This window comes from Balaenoptera physalus (genome assembly GCF_965194825.1).
Source record: "Balaenoptera physalus genome assembly, chromosome: 3".
Lineage (NCBI taxonomy): Eukaryota > Metazoa > Chordata > Mammalia > Artiodactyla > Balaenopteridae > Balaenoptera > Balaenoptera physalus.
In genome coordinates, this window is record NC_138890.1 from 65,324,576 (window position 1) to 65,342,951 (window position 18,376).

The 18,376-nt window shown below is 36.2% G+C and overlaps 1 protein-coding gene across 4 annotated transcripts in view; it reads right to left on the reverse strand.

Moving 5' to 3' along the window:
- The window catches only part of SEC24A (SEC24 homolog A, COPII coat complex component), a 104,403-nt gene that overhangs the window by 37,812 nt on the left and 48,215 nt on the right, over positions 1-18,376 (reverse strand). For 2 of the 4 annotated variants that reach the window (XM_082454707.1, XM_082454710.1), the window contains 5 exons: positions 8,427-8,909; positions 4,270-4,440; positions 2,273-2,350; positions 1,530-1,690; positions 1,065-1,237 (listed from right to left, as the gene is read on the reverse strand). In XM_082454707.1, coding sequence (XP_082310833.1) covers positions 1,065-1,237; positions 1,530-1,690; positions 2,273-2,350; positions 4,270-4,440; positions 8,427-8,909 — 1,066 coding nt within the window. The remainder of the gene's footprint in view (positions 1-1,064; positions 1,238-1,529; positions 1,691-2,272; positions 2,351-4,269; positions 4,441-8,426; positions 8,910-18,376) is intronic. The other 2 variants (XM_082454709.1, XM_082454708.1) reach the window with 2 other exon arrangements.

An 18,376-nucleotide genomic window follows, 5' to 3' on the forward strand; every position in this document is an offset into this window, starting at 1 on the left:
TACAACTACTGAGCCTGCGCTCTAGAGCCGTGAGCCACAACTACTGAGCCCCCGTGCCACAACTACTGAGCCCGTGTGCCACAACTACTGAAGCCCGTGCACCTAGAGCCTGTGCTCTGCAACAAGAGAAGCCACTGCAGTGAGAAGCCCGTACACCACAACAAAGAGTAGCCCCCGCTCACCACAACTAGAGAAAGCCCACGGGCAGCAACGAAGATCCAACGCAGCCAAAAATAAAAATTAATTAATTAATTAATTAATTAAAAAAAAAAATTTCAGGGACTTCCCTGGTGGTCCAGTGGTTAAGAATCCGCCTTCCAATGCAGGGGACGATGGCTCGATCCCTGGTTGGGCAACTAAGATCCCACATACTGCAGGGCAACTAAGCCCATGCACTCTGGAGCCCACACACCATAACCAGAGAGCCCACGCACTCTGGAGCCCGAGCGCTGCAACTACTGAGCCCACACGCTCTGGAGCCTGTGCACAACAACTAGAGAAGAGCCCACACGCCGCAACGGAAGATCCCACATGCCACAACAAAGATCCCACATGCTGCAACTAAGACCCAATGCAGCCAAATAAATAATAAATTTTTAAAATAAATAAAAAATAAAAATAACAAAATTCAATTTATCAGAAAATCTTCATATACACTTAAACTCACAATCAATTTTAAGAGAGAAAAGAGTATTATAATTATGTTGGTTATGAAAAACAATTTAAAATGAGAGCAAATAAAGGATTATATAGAATCAAGTCTCTGTCCTTTGGACTTTGAAAATATAATGTAATCACCATAATGATAATGAATATCATAGTCCCATTAGAGCTGATAAGAGTAGCTATCAGATCAGGGGTTACAACTCTATTTCTTGACTTAGAACATTTCAAATATCAAGTAAGCAACTAACAAAGTGCTGTTTTCTGCATGCAGAACTACTTTCATAAATTAATACATTTGTATAGCTTGTTCGTAACACATAAAGCTCAAAAAAAATCTGGAAGAATTTTAGAACAAGTAAAATGTCATATTTAATAAGAAGCGCTATTTGAAGCCTTACTCTGGGTTACAGTTGAGTTTCTGGATATCTTCATGCAAATTTGGAACGGGAGGCTGCAAAGGTGTCAATGGAAGCATGTTTCTTTCTTGAAGTAGATTGATAACCCTTAGCCCCTCTGGATGTAGACTTAATCCACTCATGCTTGCAGGTAAATGATTAGCACCTAAGGGAGTCTAAAGATACATAATTTCAAAGTAAGTAGGCTTTATAATGTCTTCAGTTGAAAAGAGAAGAGTATAATGACTTTGGTTACTTAATTTCTCTCTAAATAACAACATTGTAATCTAGATTTCCTGGTCAATTTTTTGGTTCTGGAGATATATAACAGGACAAAGGCCTTATGAAATATTCATTACCATTCTAACTGGTTAAAAATGTTCATTATACCTTCCTAAAATTTTTCCATGTGAATACAGTTTAAACTGAAGTGGACTACAGGTAAAAACACAAAAACAAAAAGTATACCTGAGTAAATGCCTGTGGACCACTTGGATAATTCAAGGAAGAGGGTGGCATTCCTGTTGTACTAGGTGGTATTGTATTCTGATAACCAGGTGGTAAGGAGGGATATGAATATCCAACACTTCGGCTCATTGTAGGATTCTTATTAGTAAGCTGTGGTGTTGCTAGAAACAAGGTAACTTTTAAGTTCTATTTTACACTCCAGAGTACTTTAAATCAACACACAGATCCATTAAATTATAGAAATTATAACTCCAAAATCCTTTGGGTAATTTAATACTTTCATTCATCAATTTTGTAAAATAAAACAAATAAACACTAGTAACAAAGTAAGAGCAATGATTAAAATCTAGCTAAAGTGGACTATAGCTGTAAACACACAAAAATAAGTTTAGTATAATTAATTTACTCTCATATCTCAAATCATGTACTAAACTTTGTATTCAGACTAAAATTTAAGTCAAAACAACTTTAATTAAAACATACTAAATGTTTTACTTATCAACTGGATAAGTAAATTTAAATAGATTTAACTGACAAAAATACTCTTCGGTCATAACATAATAATAATAAAGCCCATAATCCCAATCCTAAAGGGGAAAAAAACCTAACAAAAAATCTAAACGCATGGAGATAAAAAATGCTAACAGAAGGTATCATTGTGTGACATAATTATGAAGTTTTCTTCTTTGTTTCCTACAAGGAACACATAATAAAAAAACAAAAAAACTTTCATAGCATCTCACCCAAGAAGCCACCGCCTTCAATTTCATCATAACTATTGTGAACCACCATAGATCCATTATTGGTATTTGGTTTAATACCTAAGGAGGAAGTTTATTAACAATATTTAAATTAGAACCATTATTATAATTTTTGCAAGATTTGAGCTAATGTCTAAAATTTATGATAACTTTCCAAATGACAAATAGTTTAAAACCACAGCCCAGGAAATGTGAAATGTTGAAATAAAATTTTCAAACAATGTAAGATTTTAAATATACAAAATATATAAAAGTTTCAAATAACTTTATAAGCTTCCAAAAAGAATGGTACTTTGTGTAGCTTATAAAATTATATACTGTCTGAAAGATTTTACCAGTTGTGAGAGCAGTATTAAAAACTTCTAAGGAGCATTATGCACTAAAATAAGTCACCAAAATCAATACTATTTAAGGATGAAATAAATTTATGAGGATAAAAACCTTTTTTTAAAAATATGTAAGTAAGTCAGAAAGAAAAACAAATATCGTATATTAACGCATATATGTGGAACCTAGAAAAATGGTACAGATCAACCGGTTTGCAGGGCAGAAATTGAGACACAGATGTAGAGAACAAACGTATGGACACCAAGGGGGGAAAGTGGCGGGGGTGGGGTGGGGTGGGGTGGGGGTGGTGGGAAGAATTGGGAGATTGGGACTGACATGTATACACTGATGTGTATAAAATGGATGACTAATAAGAACCTGCTGTATAAAAAAATAAATAAAATAAAATTCAAAAAAAATAGAATACAAGAAAATAAATTAAAAAAATAAAAATATGGAACAGAGTAGAATCTAGAGTTAACTTTAAGGTGATATATATTAATTAGAACAATTGCTTTGGTCTGGCAAACAACCACTAAAATGAATAATAAAAATTTATCATTAGGTACCTCTGCTATTTATTAGCTCTAATTTGGGTACAGAAGAAACTAAAATCAATGAATAGCATCAACCTCTAGCACCTAAGTATAAAGGTGCTAACTTTTAACAGTTTTAACACCAAATAGATAAGTTTAATAGTTTCAATAAAGTTAGTAACTCCTTTCCAGTTCTCAAGACCACCAGGTCTTTAGCCATGAGTTGATACAGAAAACCTTAGTAAAACTGTTTTGTAGAAACAAACAAAAACATTGAGCATATTTTTAGTTGGTTAAAAGTTTAAATACTTATTGTAGCTTGATATTCAAAATTATCACTTGGCAACCAGTGGGACATGGCTTTATCATTTTGTTACTCATTGTTAACACCATTCTTTTCAAATTATACACAGGTCAGTTTTTTCCCTACTAACAATACTAAAAAAAGGAAATGGTAGAAGAAAATACAAAAATGATAATATTGATTATATTGAGTAGTAGGATATGAGCAGTGGTTTTTTCCCCTCCTCTTCTGTTTTCCTATTTCCAATCTTGTTGCAATAGTTATATTACGGCTAAAATCAAATTTCTTACTTTATAAAATATTTTGTTTAAATTAATAAACTTATATGTTAAAGTTACCTCTGAAGACAATGCTTTAAAACTATAAAACATCAAAATGTTTGTATATTTGACTTTTTATTTAGGCTCATAAATATTTGTTACATTTACAGTAAGGGTGGCAAGCAAAATACTGCTTCCATAAAAAAGGGCCAATGTATTAAAAGGATAGTTCTAACATCATGTCCAGAAAAGTAAAAGTTCCTCTCTCGCCTCCCTCTCCCAATAGACATGTAACTTTATAGCCATGATTTTTAAAATCTTTACAGCAACAAAAAAAGTCAACAGTGATCCCAAAAGCTATTCCACAGCCCAGAATAGGGCAGTGGAATACCGAGAAACTTTTTTAAACTCTAAATTCCTGAGGAGCATCCCTAACCAAAAAAACTAGATTTTCTGTTAGAATATGACTTGAATGCATGGAATTCAGATAATATTCATCTTTCCACCCTGAGTCAAAACTTTAGGACGTGACTTGGTTTTTGTCTTGCTTACCTTCTTGGTTGCTAGCTGAATTAAAGGTGGGCTGGGGCACAACTCTATGTGTTGATTTCTGAGGCGTAAGGGCCCTCACTGGAGGTGGTCCTCCAGTTGGAGGGGGCCCAAGAGGAGCTCCTGGTTGAAAAGTGGTAGGCAGAGGTGGATTCACTAAGGGGGGTGCAGATCCTATGGAAACAGTGGTTTTACACATGTCACTTAAGAACTTAAGAAAAAAGCCAAAACGGCCTTTTACCGAATCTAAGTAACTTCCAAATCTGTATTTCAACTACAAACCAAAAATTACTAGAAATAAGTTAACTTCCCAGATGAATGACTTTCTAATTTATATGCATACTTTACACATTTCCAAGTCTCTCCTACCATAATTCTTACCTGTCAATTATTAAAGCAGTATAAAGTCAGCATCAAATCACTTATAGAGTAGATACAATGAATGCCCTGTTTATTGACTAATTTTTCATTAACTGGTCACAGTTTCAACAGGCCACATCAAATATTCCAGTAGAAATTAACATTAATAAAACTTTATGAATACCTATCAATATAGTCCATTCACTATCATCAATTAGGTTTAGAGTTAGCTTTCTAAAACTACACACTATTGTGGTTATCCTAAATTCTCCAAGTTTTATTTCATTTTGTTTCATTTTTTGGGGGGTATATCCTGTTAAAATAGATAATAAATGTGTACACTGTTCAGTGTTTACCTAATAATAATTAAAAGTAGTTTACTTTCAATAATTGCTTAAATACTATATTAAGAACACTCCCTAGGCTTAAAAATCAGGAAATGATCCAAAGTTTACGTATAAACCTTATGAAACACTGATATCCAAGAGGTTTAAAAGTACCCATCAAACTAAACTAAGAAATGACATGGTATTTGTCCTTGTATCTACCAGTATCTCACTGCCTCAATTTCACCAATTTTCTATTAGGACAGTAAGTTCTGACTACTGTAAAAACATTGTCAGTTACTCTTGGGGAAATTCTTCTGTGTGACATGGAAAGTTCCAAAACCCACAACCACCTGTTCATTCAAATCAATAATACTGCTTCCACCTTCTCATTTGCCACAGAGGAGGAACAAAGTCTACAAAGTAGATAAAATACTACTGATAATACTACTGATAAAATACATGTGATTTAATTTTTCATTACAAGACTTTTAATCCTCTGAATTTGTAAGTGAAATAGGTAATAAATTTTACATATAATATATTCTACCTGTATTTTGTAAAACCCTGTATTTTGTAAAATCAAAGGAATAAAGATACCCAAATATGAAAAATTTCAATGTTTCTTCAATACTGTTCAATTCTCCAGGGCCAAATTGAAAAATGATCTCCCAACAAGACTAATCAGTGCCCTGTTGTCAAAAGTGAAGACAAAGATTACTGCCATGTAACTCCCTTATCAAAGAAGCACCCATACATATCTATGGCAATAGAGACAAGTCAAAGGAACAAAAGGGCAAGGTACATTTGCAACTCAGCATGAATAAGAATGTTTGATACATCTGGCCACAAAGATGTAACAACCTAATGTTTAACAGAATACAAGTGAGCTGATAGAGATTTTTCACAGCTTTAAGAGGAATATTGTTGAATCCAGAATAGGCTACATTTCATAAAATAGACATTATTTTTTCAAGTTGAATGACTCTTATTTAGAACACTAATAGTTAGAGTTTCAGAATCTGCCTTCTGAGATCCCTAAAACTAATTACATGCTAAAAGGCGTCCCATTAGAAAAAAAAGTCAGAGAATTTTAATATGCAAATTATAAATTTGCATAACTTAGATACGGGGGTGGGCGGGGAGTTTTAAAGATTTTTTTGATGTGGACCATTTTTAAAGTCCTTATTGAATCTGTTACAATATTGCTTCTGTTTTATTGGTTTTTTGGCCGCAAGGAATGTGGGATCTTAGCTCCCTGACCAGGGATAGAACTGGTACCCCCTGCTTTGGAAGGCGAAGTCCCAACCACTGGACCACCAAGGAAATCCCTAGATACAGTTCTGAGATCAGACAATCAGGCACCTACTAACAATGATGAAAAAACAGAGGTAAAAACTGGGGAATTTTTTTAGAGTTCTCATTAAGAAAAGAGAAGGGCAGTCATACACTTCTTTTAGGTTCATTTTATTAGTTTATGTATCTTTCTTTCCCCTTCTTTTATATAGAAACCTTCCTAAGTTTTGGCACTTCCTTATGTCTCTTTCACCACATCTGTGCTGTAATCAAGGTGCTCTACCTGAGGGCTTCTGTTACAGCCAAAAAAATATTTCAGATTATTGATCACGTGCTTTTTAATGAGAGGCTACACCTACTTTTAAATAGTACCTTTTCCCAACCTATTTTCTTGTGGCTTTGGGAAAATTATTCAAGCCTCACATTTCTTATCTATAAAACGTACTGCTGTAAAGATTAAATAAGATAACACACATTAAAGTTTGGTAAAGTGCTGGAAAATAACAAACATTCAATAAATGATACCTACATAAATGTTACCTAAAAATGTTACCTAAAATGTGACTTAAAATTCTATATAATAAATGTTACCTTAATAAAGAAGTGAATGTTCATTAACTTCAAGTGATTGATGCTCACTCATGGTGTCAAATGAATAAGAATAAAAGTAATCAGAAGGATTTTCGGTCTAACAATTATGGATCAGAAGATCTCTCCAAAGAAACTAAGTTTCTAGAAGCAGCCTTAATCTTTACAAGTCCAAAATGCATTCACCAGGGCCAGCGGCTAGTCAAGAGGCTAAGAAAAATAGTTTCAGCAGTTAACAAACTACAAAACTAATGAAGTGCATGTAGTATCTAGATGCAGAAATACATATGAATATAAAAAGGTAATGACTGATATTACTGTTTCACTTGGAAACTTTTACTAGTTCATTTCCTTGAGGATGTCTGCTGAGCAGAATCAACCTGCAGATCCCAAAACAGAATCCGAAATGCTTTTCAAAGTAACACTATTAATGTTGATAAGTGTTTAAGACAAATTTTAATATAAAAAAAGGGAATAGTGAAACAGTTAAATGAACCTACTTTTGAACTATATATGACCAAGCACTGAGGTTAAAAAATAAAATGATCAAAGTCAGTCCAAGAGTATATAGCTTTCTTCCCAAATTGATGTAGATTCAGCACAATCCCTATCAAAATCACAGCTGTCTTTTTATTGCAAAAATTGACAAGCTAATCCTAAAATTCTTATGGAAATGCAAGGGACCTAGGACACCCAAAACAATCTTGAAAAAAACCCCAAAAAGGTGGAGGAGTCAATCTTTCCAAATTCAAAACTTACTACAAAGCTACACTAATCAAGATGTTCGGTACTAGTATAAAAATAGACATATAGATCAATGGAATAGAATTCAGAGTACAGAAATAAACCCTACATTTATGATCAACTGATTTTCAACAAGGGTGTCAAGATTATTCAATGGGAGGAAGAATAGTCTTTCCATCAAATAGTCCTGGGACAACTGTAATATCCACATGCACAAGAATGAAGCTGAATCCCTACCTACTAACACCATACACAAAAATTAACTCAAAATTGATCAAACACCTAAATGTAGGAACTAAAGTTATAAAACTCCTAAAAAAAACCCAGAGATAAATCTCTGTGCACTGCTTTCTGACCACGGATGTGCTCAATAATACTCCTCACTCCAAAAGTACTGTCTGTTTTCACCTGCCCTTCCAGGATTCTCTGGTTTCTGGAGCCAAAAATTGTCTATGCCATAACAATTAGACAAGCCAAGCCTTAGATCAAGTCCAAAGAGAGACCACAGGGATTAAGCTTCCCTAGAATACAAGATGGAAACCCATTAATAAAAGTAATGGCCAGTACTTAAGTAAGTGGTTCTGCATGCACACCTGAAACCCTGAAATATCACGGGTGACTCAAAGAAATTCAGAGGATACCTTCAAAGGAAAGAAGCAAAGCAGAAACAATCATGATTTTAAGTTGACCCAAAGATTACAGAAGTAATCTATTTAAAGATTAACAATGATCAAAAATATCAATAGCCTTCCATATGATTTTAAGGTTGAAATAATAATTTAAAAACATTTAAACAAGCAAAATTTTCCCATCTCTACATTTTAAGCAGTCCTATAGGAACTCTACCTGATTTTATGAAGTTGTTTTGAAGTGAAGTATCTCCAGAAGAAACATATTGAGGACTTGTCAAATTTGTATTCCCAGACATGGTCGGTTGGGATGACACACGAGGACAATGGTTTGTCTGTGACGAATAGTTGTATTGCCAATTCAAAGGTGGTGGTATGTTGGCTCCAGGAAGAAAGCTACCAGAAGGCATTGGTGTAGCAGCTGGGTTCTGAGAAGTAGGTAGTGGCATTTGGGGAACAGGACCACTACGAAGTGAAGGTGTCACTGGATTAGAAGCCACAGATGGTCTATAAACAGTCTGTCCAGGTCCCTGATAATTACTTAGTGGAGAAACAGTCTGGGAACCACCAGAGTTAGACTGTCCAGGGACTGGATTCAAAGTCTTTGCTGGTATTAGATGAGGGTAGGATCCTGGAAGCTGAGAATTATATCCTTGGCTCACTGACACTTGTGAAGACATCAGTGCATTTTGGACAGGACCTTCCAATAAGAGGAGGAAAAATTAGTTTTACAAACAAATAAAGCAATACTTTAAAAAATACAGTAAAACATATGGTGCTCTTACAACTCAACAATGAAAAGACAAATAACCTAATTAAAAATGACCACAGAACAGATGAATGGATAAAGAAGATGTGGCACATATATACAATAGAATATTACTCAGCCATAAAAAGAAACGAAATTGAGTTACTTGTAGTGAGGTGGATGGACCTACAGTCTGTCATACAGAGTGAAGTAAGTCAGAAAGAGAAAAACAAATACCATATGCTAACACGTATATATGGAATCTAAAAAAAAAAAAAAAGGTTCTGAAGAATCTAGGGGCAGGACAGGAATAAAGACGCAGATGTAGAGAATGGACTTGAGGACACAGGAGGGGGAAGGGTAAGCTGGGACGAAGTGAGAGAGTGGCATGGACATATATACACTACCAAATGTAAAAGAGATAGCTAGTGGGAAGCAGCCACATAACACAGGGAGATCAGCTCGGTGCTTTGTGACCACCTAGAGGGGTGGGATAGGAAGGGTGGGAGGGAGACGCAAGAGGGAGGAGATACGGGGATAGATGTATATGTAGAGCTGATTCACTTTGTTATAAAGCAGAAACTAACACACCATTGTGTAGCAATTATACGCCAATAAAGATGTTAAAAAAAAAAAAGCAAAGGCTTTAAATAGCATTCAAATATATTTCCAAAGAGGTAAACAAATGGCCAGTAAGCACATGCAAAAATGTTCAACATTATTAGTCATTTAGAGAACTGCAAATCAAAACCACAATGAGGGACTTCCCTGGTGGCGCAGTGGTTAAGAATCCGCCTGCCAATGCAGGGCACACGGGTTCGATCCCTGGTCCAGGAAGATCCAACATGCCACAGAGCAACTAAGCCTGTGCACCACAACTACTGAGCCTGTGCTCTAGAGCCCACAAACCACAACTACTGAAGCCCACGTGCTGCAACTACTGAAGCCCGCACACCTAGAGCCCGTGCTCCACAACAAGAGACGCCATTGCAACGAGAAGCCTGCACATCACAACGAAGAGTAGCTCCCACTCACCACAACTAGAGAAAGCCCTCGCGCAGCAACAAAGACCCAACGCAGCCAAGAAAAAAAAACCACAGTGATATACCACTCACACCAACTAGGATGGTTAAAAATAAAAAGCTGGAAAGTAACAAATGTTGACAAGGATGTGGAGAAATTGGAATGCTCATACATTGCTAGTGGAAATGTAAAACGGTGCAACTACGTTGGAAAATAGTTTGGCAGTTCTTCAAATGTTAAACATAGTTATACAATCCAGCAATTCCACTCCTCCTCTGCATAAAACCTTGTACACAACTGTTCATAACATCATTATTTGTAGTATCCAAAAAGGAGAAACAACCCAAATGTCCATCAACTAATGAACAGATAAACAAGAGGCATAACCATACAATGGAATATTATTTGGTCATAAACAGGAATGAAGTACTAATGACATGCTATAATACAGACGAACCTTGAAAACTTTATTTTTTTTTTAAAGACTATTGAGATTATTAGTGTTTTGGGTTTTTTTTTAACATTTTATGTTTATGTGTTTATTTATTGCATCAGGTCTTAGTTGTTGCTCGTGGGATCCTTCGTTGCGGCACGTGGGCTCTTCATTGCAGTGCACGGGCTTCTCTCTAGTTGTGGCACACGGGCTCCAGAACGTGTGGGCTCTGCAGTTGCAGCACACGGGCTCTCTAGCTGTGGTGTGTGGGCTCAGTAGTTGTGGCTTGCAGGCTTAGCTGCCTTGCGGCATGTGGGATCTTAGTTTCCCAACCAGGGATCTAACCAGCATCCCCTGCATTGCAAGACGGATTCTTAACCACTGGACCACCAGGGAAGTCCCAACTTTATACTAACTGAAAGGCATTAGTCACAAAAGATCATACACTGTATAAATCATTTATATAAAATGTCCAGAACAGGAAAACCCACAAACACAGAGGTAGATTTGTGGTTACAACAGCTGGAAGGAGGGAATGGGTAGCAACTGCTAATGGGTATGGGGTTTCTTTTTTTGGGGTGATAAAGATATTTTAAAACTGATTGTAGTGATGGTTCCAATTTTCAGTGAATACACTAAAAATCATTGACCTGTACATTTTAAAGCTGTTATTAAAAAATTAATCTCTAGAATCACTTCTCAGGAATATGCTGTCATTTTTGCCCATAAAACTAAACAATGAAAAGAAATAAGATGAATATTTTTTAAAAGATGGCACGCATACAAACCTAATTTCTTTGGACTGTTTACATTCAAAAGGTATAAAAAGAAAATACATATCTTCCAATCATACCCCCTCAATCCATGCAACCAATGTACAAATATCATCAGCCTAATTTGAATCATTTCATAAATTACACAATACTTATACAAACATACATAAGCATATGCATATAGAAAGAGAGGTAGGATTGGGAGGCCTACAAAAGCATACACACATAAGTAATATGTAGCTGGGGAGAGAGAGTCTATACGCACTGCTCTGCAAAAAAAAAAAAAAACCAAAAAAAAACAGGTATCCTTCCAGGACAAAAGAAATAGATCCATATGTGTTAGTTGCAGCAATGTTTATAATAATGAAAAATTGGAAACAAATTAAATATCCATCAGCAGGAGATTGAATAAATAACTTGTAGATTAGTCACACAATGGGCTAATTATCAATAAAATGAATAAACCAGATGTACATCTACCAACTGAAATAAATTACAAAAAGAATACTAAGAGAAAAAAAGGAAGTTATAGAGAGGTAAGTATGATACCTTTCTTATAAACCTTTTTATTATGAAAATTTTCAGACAGACACAAAAATATAAGACTATGCAGTCTCCCACACAAAAAAAGTAAAATGTCAATGGGAATTACATTTGATTTATATACTCATTTTGGATTGTTTGACATTTTATGATAGAAAATCTTTCAGGAATTCCCTGGCGGTCCAGTGGTTAGGACTCTGCACTTTCACTGCCGAGGGCCAGGGTTCAATCTCTGGTCAGGGAACTAAGATCCCACAAGCCATGCAGCACAGCAGGAAAGAAACAAAAACAAAAACAAAAACAACTTCCTTTCTATCATAAACATGGTATGTATCTCTCCATTTATTCAAAACTTGTTTTATATCTTCCAATTATATTTCATGCTTTTTTCGTAAAGATGTCTTATACCTTATTTAAATTAAATTTAGGGGCTTCCCTGGTGGAGCAGTGGTTAAGAATCCGCCTGCCAATGCAGGGGACACGGGTTCGAGCCCTGGTCCAGGAAGATCCCACATGCCGCGGAGCAACTAAGCCCGTGCACCACAACTACTGAGCCTGTGCTCTAGAGCCCGTGAGCCACAACTACTGAGCCCATGGGCCGCAACTACTGAAGCCCACGCGCCTAGAGCCCGTGCTCTGTAACAAGAGAAGCCACTGCATTGAGAAGCAGGCACACTGCAATGAAAAGTAGCCCCTGCTAACCGCAACTAGAGAAACCCTGCGCGCAGCAACAAAGACCCAATGCAGCCAAAAAATAAAATTAATTAATTAAAAAAAAATGGAAAATATCAATGAGTTACAAACTATCTTTTCAGTAATGAAAAAGAACATAGTTAAGAATGGAAAATATTGCAGGACATTACATGTAATAAGGCAAGTATTGTAAGGTTTCATTACAAATACATACATATATGAATATATATACTGGGTCACTAAAATATTTCTTATTGTAGATTATAGTCAAAGTCTGAAAGCCCGTGACCAACCGATACATTTGCATCCTCCTTTATCCCTCTATGATTTATTTCCTATACATCCTATTACCTTTTAAAACATGGATCATATCAACTTCCTACTCAAAACTTTCAAAGTCTTTATCTTAGCTTATAATATCCTCTATGTCCCTGGCCTCCTTTCTGGTCTCATTTCCGACTTTCTTTTTTTAAAATATTGAACATTCATTTCATTTTAATGAAACAGTGCCAGGATAATATGTTCTTTCTGATCTGGAAGGAAGTATCCTGTCGTCTTCTGATTCTATTTGTTTTTTACTTGTTCTTTAAACAAATTTTAATATAAAGTTCAATTTTTCTTTAAGATTAGGTTTAACATAGACTATGTCAACTCAGACAATAAGCCAATGTCTTGAACCACAGATTCATTAGTTCTATCTTTGTTGTATTAATTATGCATGGTTCTTCTCTTATTAGGCTGTTTCCATCCTAATTTGACTTTGTTATTAGTGAATAATATCTGTTCATCTGTATAGGCCAAGGGGTCTTTTTATCTGATATCTCTAACTTTGGAAAGATGTCTATGCAGGCTGTATTTAAGCCGACTTGGAGCAGACTTGCAGTTCCAAATAAACACATACGTTTACAATTCTACCTTATAACAGTTTATCATACAATCCAAAATGGCTTAAAGAATAATTTCCACTAGAGACTCAAAGCCCTGTCCATATAATGGAACACCAATTCTTTGAGTTTAGTAACTGCTTATGGTAAGGTCACTATGTGAACTGACATCAATTACTCTGTTTTTGTTTGTTTGTTTATTTATTTATTTATTTATTTTTGGCTGTGTTGGGTCTTCGTTTCTGTGAGGGCTTTCTCTAGTTGCGGCAAGTGGGGGCCACTCTTCATAGCGATGCGCGGGCCTCTCACTATCGTGGCCTCTCTTGTTGCGAAGCACAGGCTCCAGACACGCAGGCTCAGTAGTTGTGGCTCATGGGCCTAGTTGCTCCGCGGAATGTGGGATCTTCCCAGACCACGGCTCAAACCCGTGTCCCCTGCATTAGCAGGCAGATTCTCAACCACTGTGCCACCAGGGAAGCCCCAATTACTCTGTTTTAATGGTCAAAGGCCGTTACTAGCAAGCTATTCAAAGAACTTCCTACTCTTCCTCTCTGCTCAGCTCCAGCCACATCCACCTTCTTAACGTTCCTTCAACAAGCTTAAAAATGCTTCTATTGTAGGGTTCTTCACTTTTTACTCTGCCAAGAACACTCTACTACTAGCTTTGTACACGCAGATCTGGATTATGTAAACTGTCAATACGTGATTTGATGTATATTCCTTTGTCTCAAAAAGGTATATAACTGTACTTTGACCTCTAACAGATGGAATATTCCTCAGAGCTCTCTAAAACACAGTCTTCCGGGTTATACTCCTCAGGTTGGTTGGAATAAAATTTTCATTTCTTTCTTAGATCTTAGACTATTAATTAATTTTATTGTCAACACTATATTTAGGCTAATCATTCATTTTACTACAAATGGTTAGGAACACTCCATTCACTGACTAATTGAAAAGACAGATTTTACTAAATATCTACTGAGGACACAAGGTGAGTAAGGTCCACTCCATCCCTGCCCTCAAGTAGCTATAGTCCAAACAGGAAGACATATAACCAGGCAGGGACAAAACAGAGTGAAATCTTAAGAGATAATAGGAGTTAGCCCCAGGAAAAGGACTGTCAAGGGTGTTCCCAGAAAAAGGAACAACATGTGCAAGAAAAAGGAACAACATGTGCAATCGCCTGCGGTCATGAAAGGGCAGTCTGAAAAATCAGTATGGCACCGCAGAGTCAAGTGACCGAGTCAAATGTCTGAAGTGAGGCAGGAGGTTAGGACATAAAAGAACCTCTTGGGGATTGGAGGAGAGATCAGAGATTGGAAGAGATTGGAGTCTACAGCAGTAATCCAGGTAAGAAATAATTGACTAAACAGCAGCAGTGGGAATACAGAGGTGTTTGAATCAATGAAAACATTTGTAAAAAGTTAACTTATAAGCATATTCTGGGTCATCTGGATAAAAACCAACATCTCACAGCCTAGTATTGCCACAAGATTTCATGGCCCACTCTCGTATTTTATTTGTTGTTTTATCACAGGCCAATCATGCTAGAGGCCTTCAAGCCAAGTGCACCCAAGTGAAAGCCAAATATCATCAAAATGAACAAAATAAGCAAAAGTCTTACAGTATATCAATGAAGAAAATGAAAAGAATATGCAGTCATAAGACCACACAGTAGAAAGACAAATACAAAAGAACCTGCTTTGTAGTAGTCATTATCATAGATCCATTTTGAGTGACTTATAATGTGAAATTTTTATTTTTATATGTATCAACTTGCAAGAGTTCATTAGAAATGCAGTAGTAAATATGTAATGAAGTTTTTACTAAATGGATTTTAATATTATTTTGAAGTCATTAATAAATTATGTAGCCCATCAAAATAATAGATCAGAGACATTAAAGGGGTCCAGAATATACCACCATGGCATAAAAATTATTTTGAGTACAGGGCATGAGTTTCGGGAATCACTTACCTGCCCAAAAGCAGAGCTTCCCAAAAGAACTCAAAAGAATTAAGTTGTCATAAATCTCCTCCCCAGGAGCAACCAGAGAAGACTGCCTCATTACCTGAGATGAGAAGTCTCCACACAACACCTAAACATACACTGTCACAAAATGATCAAGTCTCCCATCTATTCTACTAAGGACCAATTTATCTTTCCTAAAAATTGTTTTCCCATAAGTACCCTTCTCTCTCTCCCCTTCCCCTATTAAGATGGTATATAGTATATATAACTAAGATCCCACAAGCCACGCAGTGTGGCCAAAAAAAAAAAAAAAAACTGATAGAGGAAATTGAACCAATGGAATTTGATGTGGAATTGAATATGGGGACTGAATATACAAATTGATGTGGAATTGAAGTGGGGAAGGAACCAAGGATGATTCCCAGGATTCTGACCTGCGCAAGTCAGTAGATGGCAGTGCCATTCACTGGGACAGAAGGGGGAGAAAAGAACTGGGGAAGGCGGGGAATAGCAAACGGAAGAGGGAATGAAGAATTATTTTCAACATACTTTAGGTGTCACCAAGAGATTCAAGTGGAAATGTCCAATAGAAAGACATCTATCTAGATGGGTTTCAGCTTATGATATAACTTTGGAACTCACTGGCATATGTACAATATTTGCTATCATGAGAATTAATAATATCATGCAGGGAGTATGTAGAGAGTAAGAAAAGAGCCAGCCACAGAAACTATGTGAAATAATAAATGTTTACTGTGTTTATTGTTTTTTTTAAGAAAAGAAGAAAAAGAAGGGAACCAGGTCAGAAAGCTCTGAGGAACACCAACATTTTAGGTAAAAGAGAGCAATTAAAAGATAGGAATGAGGGCTTCCCTGGTGGCGCAGTGGTTGAGAATCCGCCTGCCAATGCAGGGGACACGGGTTCGAGCCCTGGTCTGGGAAGATCCCACATGCCGCGGAGCGACTAGGCCCGTGTGCCACAGTTACTGAGCCTGCGCGTCTGGAGCCTGTGCTCCGCAACAAGAGAGGCCGCGATAGTGAGAGGCCCGCGCACCGCGATGAAGAGTGGCCCCCACTTGCTGCAACTAGAGAAAGCCCTCGCACAGAAACTAAGACCCAACACAGCCATAAATAAATAAATAAATAAATAAAAATTTAAAAAAAAAGAATTAAAAAAAAAAAAGGAATGAAAAATATTTTTCGTACTTAATAACCAAGAAGTCATTTGTGGCCTTATTAAGGGCAGTTTTGGTGGATGTATAGAAGTAGAAGCCAAATTAGAAACAGTAGAAAAGAAACAAATGAGAGATTAAAATAGATGCAGGTGATTGCTTCTCAATCACCCAACCAGCAGCTTCAAAAACAAAGAGATACTAGGTTCTACCTTTGTAAATTTCTATTCTATAGGACTCAATGGAATCCCAGAATCTACACTAATAAAATTTTCATGTACTGGTGATTCTCACATACTTCAAAATGAACTTTGTGAACTTTAGAAACCAATGACATATAAAAATGATTGACATATTATTATTCATGAAATCTAGAATGTAAAAATTAAAAGATACTTCTGATACACTATCTCAATGAATACAAAATAAAGGTTAACTTTACAAGTTTCTTCAAGAAAGCCTACTGAACAGTCACAAGAACACAATGAATAAACTACCCTTTCACATAAATTTAATAGTAAGGTAAGGGGAAAAAGATCCTGCACATCAAAAAACACTCTGATCACTTAAAGAGTTGACCAATTGCAACTATAAGTGCAACAAATGGATGCTACCGCATGAAAACAGCTTGTGGGTCACTCACTAGACATACGTACGGGCTTTAAGAAAGCAATCAGAGGGGAAGAGCAAATGCTAAGAATCAAAGTGGGGGTATGGGCAATTTCAGGGTCTACAAGACATTTATGAAATGTGATACTGAAACAGCAAAGAAATGGACTCAATACTAACAAAAGTGAGGGTCAGGTCATATATTAATTACAATCCAAAAGAAACTAAGCTAGGTGGCAATTTCAAAAAATATCAGCAAATGTTTACTCTAATTATATGTATCCACCTACATAAAGAAACCAAAGAGAAGGTTCTGATCCTTGATTCAGGCATAACTACCAGGTAAGTTGAATAACAGTGGTTAAATAAGACTGCCTAATTTAAATCTAGGTTCCACAACATATTAGCTGTGTGACCTTGAACCAGTTGCTTGACCACTCATCTCAGTTTCCTGGTCAGTAAACCTAACAGTTCTCTTATCATAGGGCTGTTGTGAGGATTAAGTGAAATGACGCATATAATGCAACCTAGCACAGTGACTGGGCATACAGTAAGTAAACAGTAAATGTTAGTGCTTATTGTTACTATGTTATGTCTTTCAGGAGTTCCCAGTCTAACAGCAGAGACTAACCAGAAGCTCAATGCAGTAAGTTCTATTAGAGGTATGCAAAGAGTCTTCTGAGAGTCCAAAGTTACTGTGCCCACTGAAAACATTAAGGGGAACTCAGCCACAACAATCAGTGTTATAGACCACATGCCAATCTTATTCTCAACATGCTTTGATCACGACTAAAGACTTCCTATATTAAAAATACATCATAAATATGGTTTTCCTCATAGTGAAACTAAAAGAGATTTACATTTCTGTCATGCCTAAAATAGAGATATGAGCACAAGTCTAGCATTTAAACTGATGACCAAGCCCCCCATACTCTACTGTGTTTTAGCTGATACTATTGTACAAAAATCCACAGAAAATTTCACCAGAAAAAAAAAGAAGTTGAAAATGAGCTCAAATCTTATCATGAACAAGTTAATGCGTGTTTAGTGAACTAAACTGCAAAATACCCAATTCTAGGATATTCATTCGATAAAACTGGTAATTCCTTAAATGTGCTAGAAACCGTGTGAGTCTACTGGAGAGAGGATGATGTGCAAAAACAGATATTCTTGTCCTCATAGGACTTACAGTCTAGAGGGAAAACTAGTATTATTTTATAATAGGGTAATCTGGGTGGGAGAGAGGGTGTAGAATATCTTCCTCACTCAATCTATAAGGGGAAAAGTTGAATATTACATAATATTACAAAAAATACTAT